A 23,290-nucleotide genomic window follows, 5' to 3' on the forward strand; every position below is an offset into this window, starting at 1 on the left:
AATGCTAGTATTTGTTTTGAGAGGGGTGTGCACAAAAACAGGGATGTAATGCCGAGGCTCTAGAAGGCGCTGGTCAGGCCGCATTTGGAATATTGTGAGCAAATTTGGGCACCATATCTGAGGAAGGATGTGCTGGCTTTGGAGAGGGACTGGAGGAGGTTTACAAGATGGGCTGAATGGCCTAATTCAACTCCTATCACTTATGATCTTATGTTAACCCAAATAGGGACTGTTTAAAACATTGTTTCCAATTCATTTTGCAGTTCTATTTGGAGATGAGGCACCAAATGATGACACACTTACAGTCTGGTGATGGAAAAACAGGAAGCTATGATGTTGAGCCACAGCCAGTGTAGAAATTGGAACTCAAATTATGTTTAGCATTGAGGTGCAAGGAAACAGTAGCCCAGCCCTTGCAACAGACTAATCACAACCTTGTGTGAGAAAACGTGACATTTATTCCTGCAGTTTGAAGACCACAGGCGCAGTGTAAAGAACGTTAGAAGATTTCTTCATTTCTTATATTCACAGAACAAACTGAAAAACTGCAGAATGATTATATTATTAATGTTGGTGCCAAAATCCTTCCTTCAGTATTTGGATTTATTGTTCCTTATGGGTGTCTACGCTGTCACTCTTTGCAACAAACTGCTTGCTTCTGCACTGCTTCTGGGCCTATAACAAATGTGAGAGTCAGATTGAATTCAAATTGAAATTCCTGAATGGATGGTCTTAAGATATCCAAGTTCAGTGCTGCGACTCTAACTGTAGGAAGGAACTGCACACGTTGGCTTACACCGAAGATGGACTCAAAAAGCTGGAGCAACTCGGCGAGACAGGCAGCATCTCTGGAGAAAGGGAATAGGTGATGTTTCAGGTTGGGACCCTTCCGCAAGAGTGAGCTTACCTCTCCTATTTCCAACTTAATTTCATAGCACTTCAGGCAGAGTGCAGGCTACCAAACTTTGAGTTCAGTGGCCTGCACTCTGCCTGAAATGCTATGAAATTGAGTTTGGTGGCCTGCACTCTGCCTGAAATGCTATGAAATTGAGTTTGGTGGCCTGCACTCTGCCTGAAGTGCTATGAAATTGAGTTGGAAATAGGCAAGGTAAGCTCACGATAGCCCTGCATGCATGAAATAGCCCCGATCCAAAATGTTATTTATTCCTTTTCTCCAAAGATGCTACCTGACCTGTTAAGTTACTCCAGATTTTTGTGTCTATCTTCAGAACTGTAACAAGTTGATCCGTGTGATAATTCAATGCCGGGCGCAAAGGTGTGCGTTAGATCGATGATCATTACCTTTTCTTTCAGCAGGTGCTTTTCTTCCAGCCCATCCACGTGCAGGAGGTTCTTGGCTACCCCAATGCAGGGCAAATCTGTGAGGACACCCAAGTGGCAGGCAACGCCGAATTCTGTTGTCCGATCACATATAGGTAACAATGAATATTGAATTCTGCATAACCCCCTTTATTTGTGGATCACAGCATCAGAGTATTAATCATAGAATTATACAACACTGAGAGATGTCTCGGCCAATCCCTCTCAGAACAGGTTCTCTCATCCCCACGGTTTTGCATACATTTTTCACTGTATATCTTTTAATATTTTATATATTTTAAGTGGGGCAGTGGTAGTGCTGCTGCCTTACAGCGCCCGAGACCCGGTTTGATCCTGACCACGGGATCATAGAGTCTTACAGTGTGGAAACAGACCCTTCGGCCCAACTTTCCCAAACCGGCCAACATGTCCCATCTACACTAGTCCCACCTGCTTGCGTTTGGCCCATATCCCTCTAAACCTGCCCTATCCATGTACCTGTCTCAATGTTTCTTAAACATCGCAATACCTGCCTCAACAACCTCCTCCAACAGCTCATTCCATACATCCACCACGCTTTGTATGAAACAGTTACATCTCAGGTTCCTATTAAATCTTCCCCCCCTCACCGTAAATTGTCAGTATGGAGTTTGTACGTTCTCCCTGTGACCGCGTGGGTTTTCTCCGGGTGCACCAATTTCCTCTCACATTCTAAAGACATCCAGGTTTGTAGGGTAATTGGCTTGGTAAAATTGTAAATAGTCCCAAGTGTGTGTAGGATAGTGTTAACATGCGGCAATTGCTGGTCGACATGGACTTGGTGGGCCTGTTTCCACTCTGTATCTCTGAACTAAACTAAAACTCAGCGGGTCAGGCAGCATCTCGAGAACATGGATAGGTTACCTTTTTGGTCGGGACCCTAACACAGACTGATTGCAGAAGGAGGGGGAAAGAAAGCTGGAAGAGAGGAGGGGCAGGACAGAGCATAGCCGGTAATAGGTGAACACAGGCGAAGGGGGGGGGGGGATACGATAGGCTGATTGTTGGGCAACGGCCAGAGACGAAAAGACAGGTGCGAGCCCAAAAGGATAAAGAGTTGCGAATTGTGAAGCTCGAGGATGGAAAATTTGCAATTTGTGAAGTCGGTGAAAGTTGTGCAGGTAGAGGGGGAGGGAAGACAACGGTGAAAGTTCAGCCAGGGTTTAGGAGAGGGGTGGGGGTGCCTTGGGGGAGAAAGGGGAAGGGTGGGGGTTTGCCGAATATAAACCAAAGATCCCAAGTGGTCCTGTCTTCTGAACATACTCTCCTCACTACAGATTTATGTACGTTACACATCAGCTGCACCTCTTTTAACATTTAGTTCATATTGTCGTTTCCCCTGTCTCATTAAAACACTATCAATGTGTTTCCAGATTAACCGAAGTAATTATATATCAGACTAATAAGTCATGTCATTGTAAGTCTTGAGGAGAACATGAAGATGGCTCATTTGCTGTCGCAGTAACAGCAATAAAAGGCAAAATAAAATGGTCTTTGTGTGTTTATCATACTTGCATGTACATTAGTAACAGGGGGAATCACTTTGGCCTTCAATTGTAATCAAAACAGCATTACACGAAACACAGAGGAGTTCTGATTTTTGCAATCAGATGAAAATCCATGCACATTGCTTTCTTTTCCAAGAACAATCACTTTCTTCTTGGAAACAAAATTACATTTGGTGCATTTTATTTTTCCCCCTTCCCAGTTCTCCGACCAGTCTGACTGTTCCTGATTACATTTTATCTCTGTTTGCTTTGTTGTTACCTTCTCCTGGCTAACAATGATCTATTCTACATTGTCCGATCTCCAGCCCCTTTGATGTCTCATTCTCACACCCTACAATTCCTTATCTCTGTATCTCCCCCTCCCCGACTCTCAGTCTGAAGAAGGGTCTCGACCCAAAACGTCACCCATTCCTTCTCTCCAGAGCTGCTGTCTGTCCCGCTGAGTTACTCCATCTTTTTGTGTCTATCTTAGCTGCATTTTATCTGTTTAGTTTAGTTTATGATTCAAGATAAAGCTTGGGAACGGGGCCCACCGAGTCCACGCCGACCATCGATAACTCTTCTGCATAACCTTCATTAGGAAGCAACTGCAGGACGCACAGAGAGAAACAAAACACCTGCAGAATCTAGCCCAGCAAGGGTTGAAACTGGAGGGGGACTGACATTCTGGCAGGCAGATTTGCTAGGGCTACACGTGTGGGTTTAAACTAAATAGTGGGGGGGGGGGATTGACAAATTGGAAGTATAAAGATGGAGTTGAAGGGGAAGTGAGTACAGGAAAAATCACAAAAGATTCTCGAATTAATGGGAAGGAAAGTTCGAGAAGGGATAAAAGAGTAAGGTCAGGGCCAATTGCAAGCGGTGCGAGGGGGGACATGAATACCGTGCTGCCTTCAATGTGTATGCATGTAGTGACAGGGTAAATTACTATAGCCTTCACTTGCAATCATAACAGCACTACAGGAAACACAGAGGAGTTCTGATTTTTCAATCAGATGACAATCCATGCACATTGCTTTCTTTTCCAAGAACAATCGCTTTGTTCTTGGAAACAAGATGACATTTAAAAATAATATGCATTTTATCCGTTCTATGGAGATCCACTAACCGAAGCAGCATTTTCCCAAGACACTGGGGCTTTGAAACAGCTTGCAATTGGAATTTTGTGAATAATGTTAAAAAGAGAACTTACTCTGATCATGTATTTTCATTAGACCTCCCTTCATTTAAACAGAGAAGACCTCTACATTTGTTCTTTTCTTTTAACATTTTGCGACATTCTCCAAACTTCCAAGTTCAGCTTCATATTCCCACCTCCACTTTGATAAAGCTGACTGACATGAATATTGATTTCTCTAACTTCAAGTAACCCTTGCATTCCCTCTCTCTCCGTCCCACCCTCACGCAAGTCCTCTTGCTAATTTCATCATTTGTATTTCTTCTTTATCACCACGTCCCCAGCCAACAGTGGATCATTGTGGGCTCTACCTTTCCTGAATCATCGATGGAAGCTCTGCTTTGTTCTGTACCTTCCCATATCTCTAGTGTCCCCCTCCCTGACTCTCAGTCTGATGAAGGGTCTCAACCCGAAACGTCACCTGTTCCTTTTCGTCAGAGATGCTGCCTGACCCACTGAGTTACTCCAGCATTTTGTGTCCACTTTGATAAATTTGTATTACTTTCTTCCTTCTTACTGAACCAGCCTGCCGCAGGGGGCCTTGTTAAATGCTTTAATAAAGCCCATGTAGACAACATCCACTGTCCTATCGTTATCAATCAATGCCCCAGCAATCTCCTCCCTTGCTTCCCTCAGTATCCTGGAATAAATTTGTCATTATTTTAAATAAAAATGTATTGAAATTGATTGAATCTCAGCATGCAGTGTCCGATGAATTAATCTAAGTGAGCTGTGCAAAATAGATTATATTTTTTAAATTAACTTGTTGACACCTCACACTCTAGATGCACATGAATGTAACACACACGCATGTCACTAAAACTTTATCCCTCTAAAACTTTTGTATCTATCTATTGTCCATATGTCCATATTGTTCAAAGTAACATTAGCAAATTTGCAGATGACACAAAGCTGGGTGGCAGTGTGAACTGTGAGGAGGATGCTATGAGAATGCAGGGTGGTTTGGACAGGTTGGGGTAGTGGGCAGATGCATGGCAGATGAAGTTAAATGCGGATAAATGTGAGGTTATCCACTTTGATAGCAATAACAGGAAGGCAGATTACTATCTAAATGGCATCAAGTTGGGAAAAGAGAAAGTACAACAGGATCTGGGGGTCCTTGCACATCAGTCTACGAAAGTAAGCATGCAGGTATAGCAGGCAGTGAAGAAAGCGAATGGCATTTTGGCCTTTATAAGAAGAGGAATCGAATATAGGAGCGAAGATGTCCTTCTGCAGTTGTACAGAACCCTAGTGAGACCACACCTGGAGTATTGTGTGCAGTTTTGGTCCCCTAATTTGAGGAAGGACATTCTTGCTATTGAGGGAGTGCAGCGTAGGTTTACAAGGTTAATTCCCGGGATGGCGGTACTGTCATATGATGAGAGAATGGAGCAGCTGGGCTTGTACACTCTGGAGTTTAGAAGGATGAGAGGGTATCTCATTTAAACATATAAGATTGTTAAGGGCTTGGACACGTTAGAGGCAGGAAACATGTTCCCGATGTTGGGGGAGTCCAGAACCAGGGGCCACAGTTTAAGAATAAGGAGTAAGCCATTTAGAACGGAGACGAGGAAACATTTTTTTCTCACAGAGAGTGGTGAGTCTGTGGAATTCTCTGCCTCAGAGGGCGGTGGAGGCAGGTTCTCTGGATGCTTTCAAGAGAGAGCTAGATATGGCTCTTAAAAATAGCGGAGTCAGGAGATATGGGGAGAAGGCAGGAACGGGGTACTGATTGGGGATGATCAGCCATGATCACATTGAAGGGCGGTGCTGGCTCAAACGGCCAAATGGCCTACTCCTGCACCTCTTGTCTATTGTCTATTGTCTTTTAAATTGTGTTACTGTGTTTGCCTCCACTTCTTCCTTTGGGGACTCGTTCCACATGCCCAAACCCTTTGTGTGAAATCATTGCCCTTCAAGTGTCTCCTCTTAACTCAAACCTATGCCTTTGACTTCTTGATACTGGTACCTGTGGAAAAAGATTCTGTGCATTCACCCTATCTATTCCCCTCATTATGTTATACCTCTCTATAGTTATAGGCAAGGTCTGTACGGATTGACGTACAATATAATCACAACAAAATAATAACTAAAAAGTTAAAAAATACCTCGGTGATGCAACATCCCATTTCCATCTACAAAAATGACCTGGAATATGAATAATATTAAATAAATATATTTATAAGGCACTCAAAATTGTATTAGTATCTATTAAAACGTGCAAGAAAAAAGCTTGTAGAATTGGAATAAAGAAACAAAATTTGCTTCAACTATATTGAAGTTCAAGAAGGTTTAACCAGAATTCACGCTGCACGTTTAATCTCCTTTTAGTCATTTTAAGCAGTCCTTTCACTCTTTAGTCACTACCTTAGTAATAATCTGTGTTTTTTATAGCATTTTATCACAAATGAAACCTTCATGAAACATTGTTCTGATGAAATGTCAATGGCTTAAAACATTAACTGTCCCTCTCCTGATAAATGCCATCTGACTTGCTAAATATTTCTAGCATTAGCTGTTTTTTAAAAAATCATACAAGGAAATCATTATGCTTTGCAATTTATATGATATTAAGGTTCCTATGAGATATTATTAAAATGAACATGTTAATACTGCGGCTCTCTTCAATGGATTCAGTAATTTTCGGGACTTGGCAATAATCAATAACAATCGGTCACAAATCATTTCTTAAAACTTCAAAGAGCATTATAAAATATCTACATCAAATAACCAAGAACAGATGCACACCACCGAGAGAGACTTGAAATATAATTACCATCTATATTTGTTATAAATTATGACACATACCTCTGCTGATTTTAAGCCACTAACCCACTTTCAGGTTCAAGTGATATTCCTGAGCAACTAAATCTTTCTTCTTGTATCTTATCACGTTGCAATAACTCTTCAATTAAATGAATGTTTTCCAATTTTATTTTTATTTCCTCCTATTTTTTTCTTAAAGGACGATGCATACTACATGGCTACTCCCTGCCCTGCCCAATTAAAAGTAAACAAGTACCATTCATTTAGACATATTTAAATTGTTTTTAAAACGTAGGCAGGTAGAGTTGACTTCTGCAAGCTTGACTGCTTTCTAAAAATTTGCAAAACTCAACTTTTAATTATAAAATGATGTGCTATATTTTGAACACTGAAAGGATGATGCAAAATTAATGGAAACGGGTAACAGACAGTGAGAAAGATCGATATCAATTTGATGTTTCGCATGAATTTCCAAAGGTTAAGAGTTATTCTGGAATTCATATATCATCCAAAGTAAAATTAATAACATGTTTTTTTAAAATGTTTTATAGACAATAGATAATGGGTGCAGGAGTAGGCCAATCGGCCCTTCGAGTCAGCACTGCCAATCAGTGTGATCAGGGCTGATCATCCCCAATCAGTACCCCGTTCCTGCCTTCTCCCCATATCCCCGGACTCCGCTATTTTTAAGAGCCCTATCTAGCTCCATCTAGAAAGCATCCAGAGAACCTGCCTCCACCACCCTCTGAGGCAGAGAATTCCACAGACTCACCACTCTCTGTGAGAAGAAGTGTTTCCTCGTCTCTGTTCCAAATGGCTTACCCCTTATTCTTAAACTTCTGGACTCCCCCAACATCGGGAACATGTTTCCTGCCTCTAGCGTGTCCAAACCCTTAGCAATCTTATATGTTTCAATGCATTTGGAATGCATTGTGGTTGTGATTGTGGTTACTGCTCTGAGAAGCACCAAATACACCATCAGTCTGAAGAAGGGTCCCGAACCGAAATGTTGCCTATCCTTATTCCCCATAGATGCTGCCTGATCTGCTGAGTTACTCCAGCATTTTGTGCCCTTCTGGTTTAACCAGCATCTGTGGTGACTGATGAAGGGTCTCAACCCAAAATGTCACCTATTCCTTCTCTCCAGAGATGCTGCCTGACACGCTGAGTTACTCCAGCATTTTGTGTCTATCTGCAGTTCCTTGTATTTATATGTAAAATCCAAATTGAGTACAAAGAATAGCAAGCAGTAAAATCAACACCAATTTGGTTAGATGTTTCCTGTCAGATACACATTGATCTTTGAAACATATCCTTGCACTGAATTTGGTTCTGTTCCCTGTGAATTATCAAGATCTAAAACCATAATAAATAATAAACAATAGATAATCGATGCAGGAGTAGGCCATTCGGCCCTTTGAGCCAGCACTGCCATTCAATGTGATCATGGCTGATCATCCCCATAAGATAGATAGCTATCAATTTGATGTTTTGAATGAATTTCAAAATGACCCGCTGAATTACTCCAGCACTTTGTATCTTTCTTCATAAACAGACATCTACAGTTCCTCAGTGTTCAATGAGTAGGAAGGAACTGCAGATGCTGGTTTGCACTGAAGATAGACACAAAATGCTGGAGTAACTCAGCGGGTCAGGGTTATTGTGACAGTAAAAGGGAAATTCACTGGACGTTTTCAAGAGACAGTTAGATTTAGCTCTTCGGGCTAACGGAATCAAGGGATATGGGGAAAAAGCAGGAACGGGGTATTGATTTTGGATAATAAGCCATGATCATATTGAATGGCGATCCTGGCACGAAGGGCTGAATGGCCGACTCCTGCACTTATTTTCCATGTTTCTATGTTCTAATTATTTTCTTACATACAGTCCAGTGGAGCATTGCCATGCCGAAGCACAATCCACGATTAGCAAAGTGTACAGAAATAGTCCCCTGAACCCGCATGCAAGACTTGCCAGGTTTAGGCAGCATTTTCAAAGTCCAGTGCGCGCTCAGTTCTTTATGTGCAGTAGACTAACTGCACCGGTTGTTTTAAAAAATGAAACTATATAACTTCACCATGATGTAAACAAAGAAACTGTGTTAAAGAAGTCAGCTTCAGGCAATCTGAACAAGGACCATGTCTGTACAAACATGTTCTCTTTTTTTTACCTGAGGGAGAAGACTCGGGTCTTTGTGTTGAAGTCTTCTCACAGCTTCTTCCAGGAAGGGTGCCTCCCGGAAAGCCAAAAAGCCTGGGATATAAGGGGCATTGAGACAAACCATCCGGCATTCCTCATAGATTACCTGAGCAACATGGAAATAAATAACAATGGATGAACACTACATTTTTGAATAAATGTGCCATTTCCTGCATTTTTGTTTTCACGTGCACACATAGGCACATTCATTTAGCATAGTTGTCTTCAATCATTGAAGGACGAGTGACCAATGAAGGTTTGAGGGGCCACGTTCAACACATTTGGATTTAGGTTCAAGTTTATTATTGTCATGTGTACCGAGGTACAGTGAAGGGCTTTGTTTTGCATGCTATTCAATCTAATCAGGTAATACTACACATAAATACAAACGCAAATACAGTAAACAGAGCAAAGGGAAAAATGGAGTGCAGAATAAAGTTCTGAGCATTGAAGCATAGCAGTTGCAGTGTTTGCTATGACATAGGTTGGAAAACCAGGACTGTACCCTAGCTCATGGAAGGAACGTGTAGGAAGGAACTTCAGATGCTGCTTTATACGGAAGAGAGACACAAATTGCTGGGATAACTCAGTGGGTCAGTCAGTATCTCTGGAGAAAACTGAACAGGTATTGTTTCCGGTTGAGATCCTTCTTCAGACTAAGAGTCACCGAAAATGGACACAAATTGCAGGAGTAAAGGGCCTGTCCCACTTGGGCTTCATTTACGCATCCTTTACGCATCATTTACGCATCATTTACGCGACAGGCCGGTAGTGACTGACGCGTGACTGTTGGGCGTAAATCGTCTAGCAGTATGACAGTCGTGCGCCAAGTGATCTTGAGGGCCCTGCTTCTTTTGGGAGCCGTTTGCGAAGTCGTTCGTACTTTGTCCGATCTCTGTAGCAAGGACTTTCCCAGTGAAATTCAAAGATACTATGGCGAAAAATTTTCAAAACTACGCGCGCTTTATACCCGGGTGGTCACGTGGTGCAGCGCTCAAATGACGTGCAAATGGCGCGCCGGCGGCGTACATGCGGCGCATGGTTACGGATGTTGACGCACTGTGACGCATAATAAATGAGCATAGGCAATGTTCATGTGTCACCGTGCATAACCATGTGTCACCATGTGCTACATGTACACCATCAGTATGTCAGCGTGCGCAAGGAATACGTCACGCAGGTGGCGCGCAAGGATTTTGAACATTACAAAATCCTGGGGCGCCGCTCGTTACCGCGCGTTACTGCATATGCCACCATGCCTCACCACGGGCCATGCGCGCGTCACGACGCGCCAACCAATTTTTTAGGATGTCGCGTAAATGACGCACAAATAACGCCCAAGTGGGTCAGGCAACATCTCTTGTGGAAAGGAATAGGTGTCCTTTCGGGTCGAGTCCCTTCTTCAGGCTGAGAAGAGTCTCAACCCAAAACGTCACCTATTCCTTTTCTCCAGAGATGGTGCATGACCTGCTGAGTTACTTCAGCATTTTATGTCTATCTTCTACCTTATGGAAGGACTGTTCAGAAGTGTGATTACAGAGGAGAGGTTGAAATAGCAACCAACAGTGTCAGAAGCAATGGTCATTTGCAATTTTAAACATAGATGTTTAATACTTCTCATTTAAAATTAATTCTCTTTTCTATGTCAAGCATCAGCTCTATATAGGCAGAGCTGGGCACTCTCTTTCATCTGTATTACCTTGTAGGATACAGTGCGTTTGACAAATGTTGGTTAATTTGGGTCTAGCCCTTCAAGTAGGTTTCAGTGATTCCTTTTCACACTGCACACCACAATTTTTTTTCATCAAATCATGAAAAATCGTCACTAAAGAGATGATCATAATAAAAGGAGACAGCAAAGTACGTAAATGCAAAATAAAAGCAGATAGCGCTGGAAATATCAGTCGTCATCTGGAATTCCTTGAAATCTTCAATAAAATGTCAGAGCTCATCTGTTCTCTTTTAACTGCTTAAATTATTTTCTGCTCTTGAGCTAATCACTTACAGAAATTAAGAAAAAATCTAAGGTAATTCCCTCTTGCTGAGGCATGGTCGAAATATATGGTAGATGTTTCCAATATGACTTGCTCTGAATGTTAACATTGTCTGGAATTAAATAGAAAGATAGTTTTAACTGGAATCATTTTGAAATTAAAGTCAGCTCTTATTTTGTAATTACTCACATCCGTAAATTGGAACAGTTTCCACGGAAACCAGTAAAAGAAAAAATACCAAGAACATAAAAATTGTTCAACATTTCTAAATTTGGCGCCATCTGCTGCCAGATCAGATAAAACTGGAGATTTAACTGTGTAATCATGATATAAAGAGGTAGAGGAAATAGAGCAGGGTATCAGTGGGGAAGCGGAAATTCAAAACGTGACAGGAGACAGAATTTGTGAAGATAAAGATCTAGATGTAAAAGGGGCAAAAACGGAAAGGAAGGGTAGTAAAAATCATCTGAAAGTGCTTTATCTAAATGCACGGAGTATTCGTAATAAGATAAATGAATTAACGGTGCAATTAAGTATATATAGTTATGATATCGTGGCCATTACGGAGACATGGCTGCAAGGAGATCAGGACTGGGAGTTAAATATAGAGGGGTACTCGACAATTAGGAAAGATAGACAGGAAAGAAAGGGAGGAGGGGTGGCCCTTTTAATAAGGGAGGGAATAACGGCAATAGAGAGGAAGGATATTGCGTTGAAGGATCAGGATAGTGAAACAGCTTGGGTACAGATAGAGAATAATAAGGGGAAAAAAACACTAGTGGGTGTAATTTATAGACCTCCAAATAGCTGTGACGCTGTTAGTCAGAACATAAATCTGCAAATAGTTGACGCATGTAAAAAGGGAACTGCTGTAATCATGGGGGACTTCAATTTTCATATTAATTGGGCAAACCAAACTGGGCAGGGTAGACTAGAGGAAGAGTTTATAGAATGTATTAGAGACGGGTTCCTAGAACAGTATGTCACCGAACCGACAAGGGGGGAGGCAATCTTGGATCTGGTCCTGTGTAATGAAGCAGGATTAATTAAAAATGTCATAGTTAGGGACTCGTTGGGAACAAGTGACCACAATATGGTCGAATTCCATATTCAAATAGAAGGGGAGCAGGTTGAAACTCAGGCTAGGGTGCTTAGTCTAAATAAGGGGGATTATGAAGGTATGAGGACTGAGCTGATCAAAGTTGACTGGGATAGCAGACTCAAGAATAAGACGGTACATGAGCAGTGGTGTACGTTTAAGGGTATACTGTATAACCTTCAAGAAAAATTTATTCCTATGAAGAAAAAAAGGGGTAAGGGTAAGAACAGTCAGCCATGGCTCAGTAAAACTATAAAGGATAGTATTCGGCTGAAGGCAAGGGCATATAAGGTAGCCAGAGATAGTGGGAGGGTAGAGGATTGGGAAGCATTTAAAGGTCAGCAAAAAATAACTAAGAGATTAATTAAGACGGGGAAAATAGACTATGAAAGGAATTTAGCGAACAACATAAAAACTAATAGTAAGAGTTTTTATAGCTATATAAAAAGAAAAAGGGTGGCTAAGGTGAACGTTGGTCCATTGGAGGGTGAGACTGGAGAGTTGTTGGTGGGGAACATGGAAATGGCAAAGGCATTAAACGAGTATTTTGTATCAGTCTTCACCATAGAAGACACAAAAAATATTCCAACGCTGGATAAACAGGGGGCGGTAGGAATGGAGGAGCTAAATACTATTAAGATCACCAAGGAGGTGGTATTAGGGAAATTAATGAGACTGAAGGAGGATAAATCCCCTGGGCCTGATGGATTACATCCAAGGGTCTTGAGGGAGATAGCGGTGGGGATTGTGGATGCATTGGTGATAATTTTCCAAAACTCCCTGGAGGCAGGAACGGTCCCAGTGGATTGGAAAATGGCTAATGTAACACCTATATTTAAAAAAGGAAGTAAACAGAAGGCGGGTAACTATAGACCGGTTAGTCTAACATCGGTGGTGGGTAAAATGTTAGAGACAATTATTAAAGAAACACTAACGGGGCACTTGGATAAACATGACTTCATCGGACAGAACCAGCATGGTTTTGTGAAGGGGAAGTCCTGTTTAACGAATCTGCTCGAATTCTTTGAGGAAGTAACAACCCGGGTGGATAAAGGGGAACCGGTGGATGTGGTATACTTGGACTTCCAAAAGGCTTTTGACAAGGTGCCACATAAGAGACTATTGCTAAAAATAAAAAATTATGGGATTGGGGGTAATATATTAGCATGGGTAGAGGATTGGCTAACAAATAGGAAGCAGAGAGTGGGGATAAATGGTTCATACTCGGGATGGCAACCGGTAACTAGCGGGGTTCCGCAAGGGTCGGTGCTGGGACCCCAGTTGTTCACAATTTATATAAATGATTTGGAGGAGGGAACCAAGTGTAATATATCAAAATTTGCGGACGATACAAAAATGGGAGGAAAAGTAGGGGATGAGGAGGATAGGAAGAGTCTGCAAAAGGATATAGATAAGCTAGGTGAGTGGGCAACAACTTGGCAGATGAAATTTAATACTAATAAATGTGAAGTCATTCACTTTGGGAAAAAAAATGATAGGGCAAGTTATTTTCTAAATGAGGAGGAGCTGCGTTGTAATGCAACGCAAAGGGATCTAGGGGTATTAGTACATGAATCACTAAAAGTTAGTATGCAGGTGCAGCAAGCAATCAGGAAGGCCAATGGAGTTTTGGCCTTTATTGCTAGGGGGATTGAGTATAAAAACACGGAGGTCTTGCTGCAGCTGTACACAGTATTAGTGAGACCACATTTGGAATACTGTGTACAGTTCTGGGGTCCATACTTAAGAAAGGATGTACTAGCCCTGGAGGCAGTGCAGCGAAGGTTTACAAGATTAATTCCTGCAATGAGGGGATTGACATATGAGGAAAGGTTAAGTAGGCTGGAACTCTACTCTTTGGAGTTTAGAAGAATGAGAGGCGATCTCATTGAAACATATAAGATCGTGAGGGGCCTTGATCGGGTGGATGCACCGAGGATGTTCCCAATGATCGGGGAAACTAGAACTAGGGGACATAGTTGCAGAATAAGGGGGGGCTCTTTTAAAACTGAGATGAGGAAGAACTTCTTCACCCAGAGGGTGGTTAATTTATGGAATTCACTGCCCCAGGGAGCAGTGGAAGCAGAAACTTTAAATATATTTAAGACTAAAATAGATGTTTTTTTAGCTGCCAAGGGGATAAGGGGCTACGGGGAGAGGGCAGGGATATGGACCTAGGTATGGTTAGTATAGTAAGACCTGAGTGATCTCCTGGACAAGTGTCGATCGCCTGGATTGGGGTCGGAGAGGAATTTCCCGGATTTTTTTCCCGAATTGGACCTGGGTTTTTATCCGGTTTTTTGCCTCCCCCAGGAGATCGCGAGGTTCTTGGGGTGGAGAGGGGTGATAGCGGTATAAAGGGGAGGGTAGTGTCTTGTGTTCTGTGTCTTGTGTCTACTGTTTGTGGGTAAGTGTGTCTGTTTAGTGTTCAGCCATGAGCGAGTGGCGGTGCGGGCTCGACGGACCTGGTGGTCTACTCTCGCACCTACTTTCTATGTTTCTAAAAGAAAATGGATCCTGTCTGGACCCTGTCTGAAGAAGGGTCTTGATCTGAAACGTCACCTTTTCCTTTTCTCCAGAGATGCTACCTGACCCACTGAGTTACTCCAGCATTTTGTGCCTATCTGAAAGAAAATGGAGATGCTTTGATTGATTGAAAGATACAGCATGGAAACAGGCCTTTCGCCCCACCAAGAAGTCTACGCTGACTCTTGGTCACACGTTCACACTTTCACATCCACTCCCTCCACAAGAAGGGCAATTTGCAGAAGCCAATTAATCAACAAACTCACATGTCCTTGAGACCGGAGGACCTGGAGGAAACACACTTGCGGTGATAGGGAGAACGTGCAAGCTCCACACAGACATCCGAGGTTTGGATCAAACCCGGGTTTCTGGCACTGTGAGACAGTGCGTCTATCAGCAGCGCCACAGTGCCGCCCTAAAGTTGTCATAAGTCCATTATTATCAAACATCAGTTGCATATGTTGATACCACTGGTCCCAAGGAAACTCACCATTTGATCTACAATATTGGTGCTCACATTTTTTATTATCACAGTAATGTTCAATTATGTTATTTTATTTAAGGGTCTTTAACCAGAAACGTTAACTGTTTCTTTTTCCACAGATGCTGACTGACTCGGTGAATTTTTATTTTCTTTAAGTTGTATTCTTTGCTCACCCCCTCCAGAGCCTTTCTCAAGAAACATCACATTTTTAAGACTTTTGTTTTTAACAGATGTTTGATTCATTTTTATCTTGGTTTATAGCTTGCCAGCAATATTTTTCATCTTCTCCCTTTCTTAGCATCTCAGAATTATGGGTGTACAGCCTGAACAAACTCCTCCCACGTAATACAAAGAGACAAACAGCTATACGGCCCAATTCTGAGAGTCTGTCAATGACCCTGTTCAATTAATTTATTTTGTCATCTTTTCTTGTCCCCGTACAGGTAAAAATTAGCATGGCAACCGCGTGCCCTTGTACTGGCTATGTTACAGAGCAGTCACTTGTGAATTATTATTTTTCTGCAAATAATAACAATCAGCTAGTGAGCCGGTGCTGGAAACATCTCAGAAATGACAGCTCCGGCTAGGATTAAATGTATGCCCCATTTGCATCCACTCTCTCTGTTTCTGATCATCAATCTCGTCCCAAACAGCTCTGAAGCTGTCGGTCTTTAAAATATTCAAACTGCTGTCTTGATCATATGAGCAACAAATTACTGCTGTAGTGGTGTGCATTTGTGTTTGGTTGTATGCTGTAAGAACAACTCATGAGACAGGCCAGTGAAAACTATGTCTTTAATTGTCCATATATAATTTATGTACAGTTCTCCACCATGCAAGCAGGTTCAGCACATTATTTTGGTGGCTTTTCTAGGATTACAATACAATTATTTAGTTAACAATGCTGGACGTAAAAATGTGGATGCTGGAGTAACTCAGCAGGTCCGGCAGCATCTCTGGACATGGATAGGTGACGTTTCAGGTCAGGACCTTCTTCTGACTGAGGCTCCATATCCTCTCCAGATGCTGCCTGACCATTTGAGTTCCTCCAGCACTTTGTGTTTTACTCATGACATGGATAGGCGACATTTCGAGTCTGAAAAAAGGATCCCAATCCGCTGACCTTGACCCTCAGCCAGACCCACTGAGTTACTCCAGCATTTTGTGTCTTTTCTGGATGTAAAGATGCCTGGCGCAAACTGATTTCATTAAATTAAAGGACACAAAGTGCTGGAGCAACTCAGCAGGTCAGGCAGCATTTCAGGAGAACATGAATAGGAGACCCTTGTTCAAGCTGAAGATGGGTCTCGACCCAAAATATATTCAATCCATTTTCTCCAGATATGCTGCCTGACCCGTTGAGTTACTCCAACACTTTTCATGTCCATTGTCCATTAACCAGCATCTGCTTCTACATGGAACATTCATTGGCTTATTAGGAAAATCTGCTACTCCAACTGACAAGCCATAAGGAAGGTTTGCAAATGCAATAGGTAAATCTAACTGTTTTAGTAGTTATCTCGGTTGCTTACACAGCAAGAATCTAATGGGCTGAATAGTAACAGTAACAGATAGCAAGGACAGGTAGCTGCAGCAAATTAAACAATGCAGGACATTTTAATCATTGTCTCAGCAGCTAGATATTTAAATGTTAATATATCCAGTGCTGGAATTCTGGCTGGGAAGCTCATTGTACTGGATGTTTTCAGTTTAAAAAGCAAACGTAAGCTTCTCTGCTCATTGTGCAACTGTTAAAACTCAGGGAGGACTTTTTACATCTTCATAAAACAATTCCTCCAGTTTGATGACCTGGAAAAGATCATCCACACATTCATCTCCTCCGGCCTAGATTACTGCAACTCCCTTTACACTGGCATCAGCCAATCTTCCCTGTCCCGCCTGCAACTGGTCCAAAACGCCGCAGCGAGACTCCTGACGGGCACCCGAAAAAGGGACCACATCACCCCGATCCTGGCCTCTCTCCACTGGCTCCCTGTGCGGTTCCGTATAAACTTCAAGATCCCCCTCCATGTCTACAAAGCCCTCAATGGGCTTGCCCCCACCTACATAAAAAGTATTCTCACCCACCACTCCACCTCCAGGCCCCTCAGATCGGCCGACTTGGGGCTGCTGAATATCCCACGGTCTAGGCATAAGCTCAGGGTCGACCGCGCCTTTGCGGTTGCAGCCCCTAGACTGTGGAGCAGCATCCCCTTTCCCATCAGAACTGCCCCCTCCATCGACTCTTTTAAGTCAAGGCTAAAAACTTATCTATACTCCCAAGCTTTTCCTGACGTCCTCTGAGTGAGGGCTACATGTATATATGTATGTAGTTTGTTTTGTTGTGCTATTCTTATAACAAATGTAAAGCACTTTGGCCAACGAGAGTTGTTTTTTAAATGTGCTATATAAATAAATGTGACTTGACTTGACTCATATATTGTACCACTCATAACCCCACACACCAAAGAGGCATGATAATGATTCTAACTAGCGGTCATTGGTGAAACTATCACTTAATTAGTGCGATCATCTAAATGTACTCACTTCACCTAAGGCTGTCGACATAGAGGAACCAGATCAGTATGGCACTCATAATGCGCTGATTGCTTATGGTAAGAATGAACTGCAGATGCTGGTTTAAATCGAAGGTAGACACAAAAAGCTGGAGTAACTCAGCGGGTCAGGCAGCATCTCTGGAGAGAAGGAATGGGCAACGTTTCGGGTCGAGACCCTGCCTTCGGTAGCTGAGTTACTCTAGCTTTTGGTCGATTTGCAGCGTTTTTTGAGTGCCGTATTTATCTGGTTCCTGAAGTGACGCAGATCGCTGTTACAACAGTGAACAGGACCGGTTTTGGCAAAAGTTGTTAACACACTGTTTGTATTTGAAGCAATTACAATCTTTTCAGGTTTAATGTTTTATTTTACCTCAAGATCAGGATAACTGAGAACCACTAATGAAGCACAAGCATTGACCTCATCTTCTTTGATGAAGGATAAATCCACCCCTCCGACCCGCTCCAACCCTGCAAAGTCTTCATTGCTCTGCCAGTCCTCGGTATTGTGGTCAACCATCTGCTTTTTCAGTTCCACCTGCTGGCTGTCAGAAGAAAGTCAAAATCAGTATTTAAGCAACGAATGCACACAGTAAATAATTGTTAGTTTTACCAATGACCATTAGCTAGAATGACGATAATTAATTTAATCAAGCATTAAGCATTTAGAACTAGTCAAAATAGTGAGGCATTGCTGACATTGACTAGAAAAGTCCTTGCGACAATGCTTGAATTTTGGCTCATTTTTAATCAGGCTCAGGTATCATACGAATTATTCTCATTACACACTTGGAAAAGTAGCCTTCATTCATTTTGTTTTACCTATACACATGCAGCAACTGTGGTTGACTTTTAACTGCCTCTGAAAAAGCCAAACAAGCCATTCAGTTCTAGGGATAGACAATAAATACTGGACTTAATAGAACAGAATAGTGCAGATAGACACACAAAAACTGGAGTAACTCTGTGGGACAGGCAGCATCTCTGGAGAGAAGGAATGGGTGACGTTTCGGGGCCTGAAGAGGGTCTCGACCCGAAACGTCACCCATTCCTTCTCTCCAGAGATGCTGCCTGTCCCGCAGAGTTACTCCAGCTTTTTGTGTCTATCTTCGGTTTAAACCAGCAAATGCATCTGCAGTTCCTTCTTAAACATAGAATAGTGCAGCACAGAAACAGGCCATTCGGCCCATAATATCTGTGCCAAACATGATCAACTAAACTCACCTGCCTGCACTTGGAAGCATATCGCTCCATTCCCTGCATATCATGTGGCTATCCAAAAGCATCTTCAAAGCCACTATCGTATCTGCTTCCACCACCCCTGACAGTGCGTTATAGGCACCCATCACTGTTCTTATAAAATACTTGCCCCACACATCTCCTTTAAACTTTGCTTCCCTCACCTTAAAGCTATGCCCTCTCGTCTTTACAATGGACATCCCGAGGGAACTAATAAGCTTGGATAGCGTGGATGTGGAGAGTTCAAGAAGGAACTGCAGATGCTGGAAAATCGAAGGTACACAAAAAAGCTGGAGAAACTCAGCGGGTGCAGCAGCATCTATGGAGCGAAATAGGCAAAGTTTCAGGCCGAAACCCTTCTTCAGACGGATGTGGATGTGGAGAGGATGTTTCCACCAGTGGGAGCATCTACGATTAGAGGTCATATCCTCAGAATTAAAGGAGGTTCTTTTAGGAAGATGAGGAGAACTTTCTTTAGTCTGAGGGTGAAGAACCTGTGGAATTCTTTGTCACAAAAGGCTGAGTAGGCCAGGTCAGTGAATATTTTTGGCAGAGATAGATTCTTGATTAGTACGGGTGTCAGGGGTTATGGGGAGAAGGCAGGAGAATGGGGTTAGGAGGGAGAGATAGATCAGCCATGATTGAATGGCAGAGTAGACTTGATGGGCTGAATGGCCTAATTCGACACTTGTTCCTTATGGTGCAACCGGGATTAAGTAAGATTGTAGGAATACAAAAGCTCAACAGAAAAAGAACATACTATCCACCCCCTGCCTCATCAAGAAGCAATGTCCTACCTGTGGTATTTTACATGGATCCCATATTGACCTCTTAAGTAAATTGACCTCAACTCCCGAGTGACAAGTTGCCCTACTCAGACAGCAATTCACAAACATTTGTGTAGGGATCTCTGCTAAGTTAACTGGGCTGGGAGTGACTTTGCCACTTGAGGTGCCTGAATCGATGCCCAATCACCCATCTTGTTTTGTCCTATTACTTTTATAGCAGTTATGACAAAACAAAGTTGCATACTAGACAACTTCAGAGGGCATTTAAGAGGCAACCCATAGTACTTTCCTAAATTTAAACTCGTTTTTCATAGTTATACCCACTCATCTAATTTGTTAGACAAAAAATGCTGGAGTAACTCAGCGGGACATGCAGCATCTCTGGAGAAGAAATGGGTGATGTTTCAGGTCGAAACCCTTCTCCAGTCTGAAGATAGATCTCAACCTGAAACATCACCCATTCCTTTTCTCCAGAGATGCTGCCTGTCCCTTTGAGTTACTCCAGCATTTTGTGTCAATCTTCGGTGTAAATCAGCATCTGCAGTTCCTTACTCCATATCTAATTTGTTAGCTTAATCTATGAATGAGAACTAGTTACTAAAAGGAGCTGGTTATTTAACTCTATGTACATTACTGCAGAGTGATTTCATGTTGCCAAGTGGCACCCATTTAAAATTTGGCCGAGCTAAAGCTTTCTGTCACGGTAACTTATTTAGGATCTGGGGTTCACTGGCATGGTCAGATTTTCCTAACAGCCAGATAGGTCCAGACTCATTCTTGATCTTCCAACAACTGAGTGGTGCACGAGGCCACTTCAGTGAGTAGTTGATTGACCATGTGGTGGGGCTAGAGTCACATATAATCCAGACCGGTTAAAGAATTCTGTTTTCTGGATTGTTACTCAAGCTCTTATATCAAGGGTTTCGGCCCGAAACGTTGCCTATTTCCTTCGCTCCATAGATGCTGCTGAACCCGCTGAGTTTCTCCAGCACTTTTGTCTACCTCTTATATCAATACTCTGGTAGTTTAACCACTGTTCCACCACTGAATGAATATTGGTTCTCCTGAGAACAGGAAAATATTTTGTGGACAAAATAAAAGAAGAATCAATCACGCTACATCAAAATATTTCAATCCAAATTTCAGGGAAAAAACCCCACAGGAATGCCGGGGAGACCGCACAAATTAACATCAAGATCCAAGACTTAGGAAGTTCGGCATGTCCACAACAATTTTCATCAACTTCGACAGAGGTGCCATAGAAAGCATTTTATCGGGATGCATCACAGCTTGGTTTTGAAACAGCTCCATCCAAGCGCAATTACAGCTAATTGTGGACGCAGCCCAGACCATCACACAAACCAACCTCCCTTCCATTGACTCTTTATACTACATGCTGCCTCGGCAAGGTCAGCAGCATAATCAAGGATGAGTTACGCCCTGGCCACTCGCTCTTCTCCCCTCTCCCTAAAGGTATCTAAGTGTGAAAATGCACACCTCCAGATTAAGGGACATTTTCATCCCAGCTGATATCAGGTAACTAATTCATCCAACCACAAGAGAGCAGTCCTGAATTACGATCTACCTCATTGGTGACCCTCAGACTATCTTCAATCGGACTTTACTGGCTTCATCTTGCACTAAACTTGCACAGAGTTGTCCACTTGGTGTGGGAGTGACACCAGGTTCAGCAGGCGCTGTTGACATGCTAATCCTTTATTTCTGCTCTTTCAATGGTGCACGGTGGTGCAGCGGTAGAGCTGCTGCCTCATAGCACCAGAGACTCGGGTTCAATCCTGACTACGGGTGCAGTCTGTACGGAGCTTGAACGTTCTCCCCGTGACCTGTGTGGGTTTCCTCCAGGATCTCCGCTTTCCTCCAAAGATTTATAGGTTCGTAAGTTAGTTATCCTCTGTAAAGATTATAAATTGTCCCTAGTGAGTAGGATAGAGTTAGTGTGCGGGATCAGTGGTCGGCGCGGTCTCGGTGGGCCGAAGGGCCTGTTTCCTCATTGTATCACAAAACTAATCTAAACGTTATTCCCTATGTGTCCATACGCTGCAAATGGCCTAATTGTAATCATGTTTTGTTTTTCCGGTGACTGGTTAGTACACAACAAAACCTTTCAGAGAAGGTGATAAAAGCAGATAAGATAACATTGTTTAAGAGGCATTAAATCCAAAACAAGAGCATAGAGGGAATGGAGGGAAGTAGACCACGTGCAGACAGATGGGATCTCGGATTAGTTAAAAACATGAGACTACAGAGGCTGGAATCTTGTGTAAAACTCAAAGTGTTGGAGGAACTCAGTGGGTCAGGCAGCATCTGTGGAGGAAATGGGCAGACGACATTTCAGGTTAGGACACTTCTTCAGATTGGGATTAGTTAGACCAGGAAGGTGGTCATCATAGACGTGCTGTTGCTGTGCTGTAGTCTGGGATAAACTCAAAATGCTGGAGTAACTCTGAGGGTCAGGCAGCATCTCTGGAGAAAAGGAATTGGTGATGTTTCAGGTTGAGACCTAAATGTAGATCAAGGATTCTACATTTTCCTTCATCCTCATCCTTCTTTATCTCTGGGTCTCCCTCTCCCGACTCAGTCCGCTGCAACTCAGGACTACCGTGAGGTCGGAGGGTAAGAGCAATGGAGGACCCGGCGTGGAGGGACCGCCGTGAGGGAGGTGGAGAACAATGGACAATGGGGACCCGGTGTGGGGGAACTGTTGGGGGGTGGGGGACAAAAGGCGCTGGCTTGCTTTGTAACTTTGTCAGTGCCGTAGGTGGCTGCTATTTGTATACATTGTATAAAGAATGCAAGCAAAGAATTTCAGTGCTTAGTCACATGTGACAATAAAGTATTCCTTCCATTTTGTGTCTATCTAAGATGTAAACCAGCATCTGCAGTTCCTTCCTAGTGTAGGGTGCTCCATAGCTTTCCTTTTTTGAAAAAGAGGAGATGCTGCAGTATCACATGATCTCCGTTACCCGTTACTCAGTGCCAGCCCCAGCCACGTGACTGGGGCAGGACTGCCTGCCGCACAGCATTCTGGGATTTGTAGTCCACAGTCCAGTCCTCCAGCGGCCCCAGAGGCGGCTGCGACCGAAGGCCCTGCTCACCGCCTCCTGACAGCGCAAACCGCCCACTGCTGGGAGCTGTGCGGCTCGGTGTGGATGTGGGCAAGTCCTCTCCCGCTGAGTTACTCCAGCTTTTTATGTCTATCTCTTGCTTCGTTTGTCGTGGTGCAGAAAGGGAAAGCGGGTGAGGGGGGCTGTACCTCTCCCATTGCCGGAGCTGCTGCCGCCCGTCCTCACCCTCACCCTCCCGCGTCGCCAGCATCGACCCTGCTTCTCCCGCGTCCGCAACGCCCGCGCGCATGCGCCACCACGTAACCGCGACCAGAGAGGTTGGATAGTTGCAACTCTTAATGCATGAACATATATGATGATTTCCTTACAACTGTGCCTTGAAAAAATCACTGCAAACCAATGCATCTCGGCATGCAATGGTGGAAGGGCATGAAGAATATTTAAACATCTTTTAATTAAAAGTGTGCTTATTGACGACAAAAATCAAATGAACATTTTCAAAGCAAG

The 23,290-nt window shown here is 43.0% G+C and overlaps 1 protein-coding gene across 4 annotated transcripts in view; it reads right to left on the reverse strand.

The window, feature by feature from the left end:
- endov (endonuclease V) overlaps positions 1-23,069 on the reverse strand; it is an 80,658-nt gene extending 57,589 nt beyond the window's left edge. The window contains exons 1-5 of one of the 4 annotated variants that reach the window (XM_033044247.1): positions 23,009-23,069; positions 18,044-18,215; positions 8,984-9,118; positions 6,156-6,195; positions 1,303-1,415 (exon numbers count right to left, since the gene is read on the reverse strand). In XM_033044247.1, the coding sequence (XP_032900138.1) occupies positions 1,303-1,415; positions 6,156-6,195; positions 8,984-9,118; positions 18,044-18,190 (435 nt within the window). In that variant the 5' untranslated portion in view covers positions 18,191-18,215; positions 23,009-23,069. Of the gene's footprint in view, positions 1-1,302; positions 1,416-6,155; positions 6,196-8,983; positions 9,119-18,043; positions 18,216-22,971 lie in introns of all 4 variants that reach the window. The other 3 variants (XM_033044246.1, XM_033044245.1, XM_033044248.1) reach the window with 3 other exon arrangements.
- Between the last annotated feature and the right edge of the window lie 221 nt (positions 23,070-23,290).

This window comes from Amblyraja radiata, chromosome 26 (assembly GCF_010909765.2).
Source record: "Amblyraja radiata isolate CabotCenter1 chromosome 26, sAmbRad1.1.pri, whole genome shotgun sequence".
NCBI lineage: Eukaryota > Metazoa > Chordata > Chondrichthyes > Rajiformes > Rajidae > Amblyraja > Amblyraja radiata.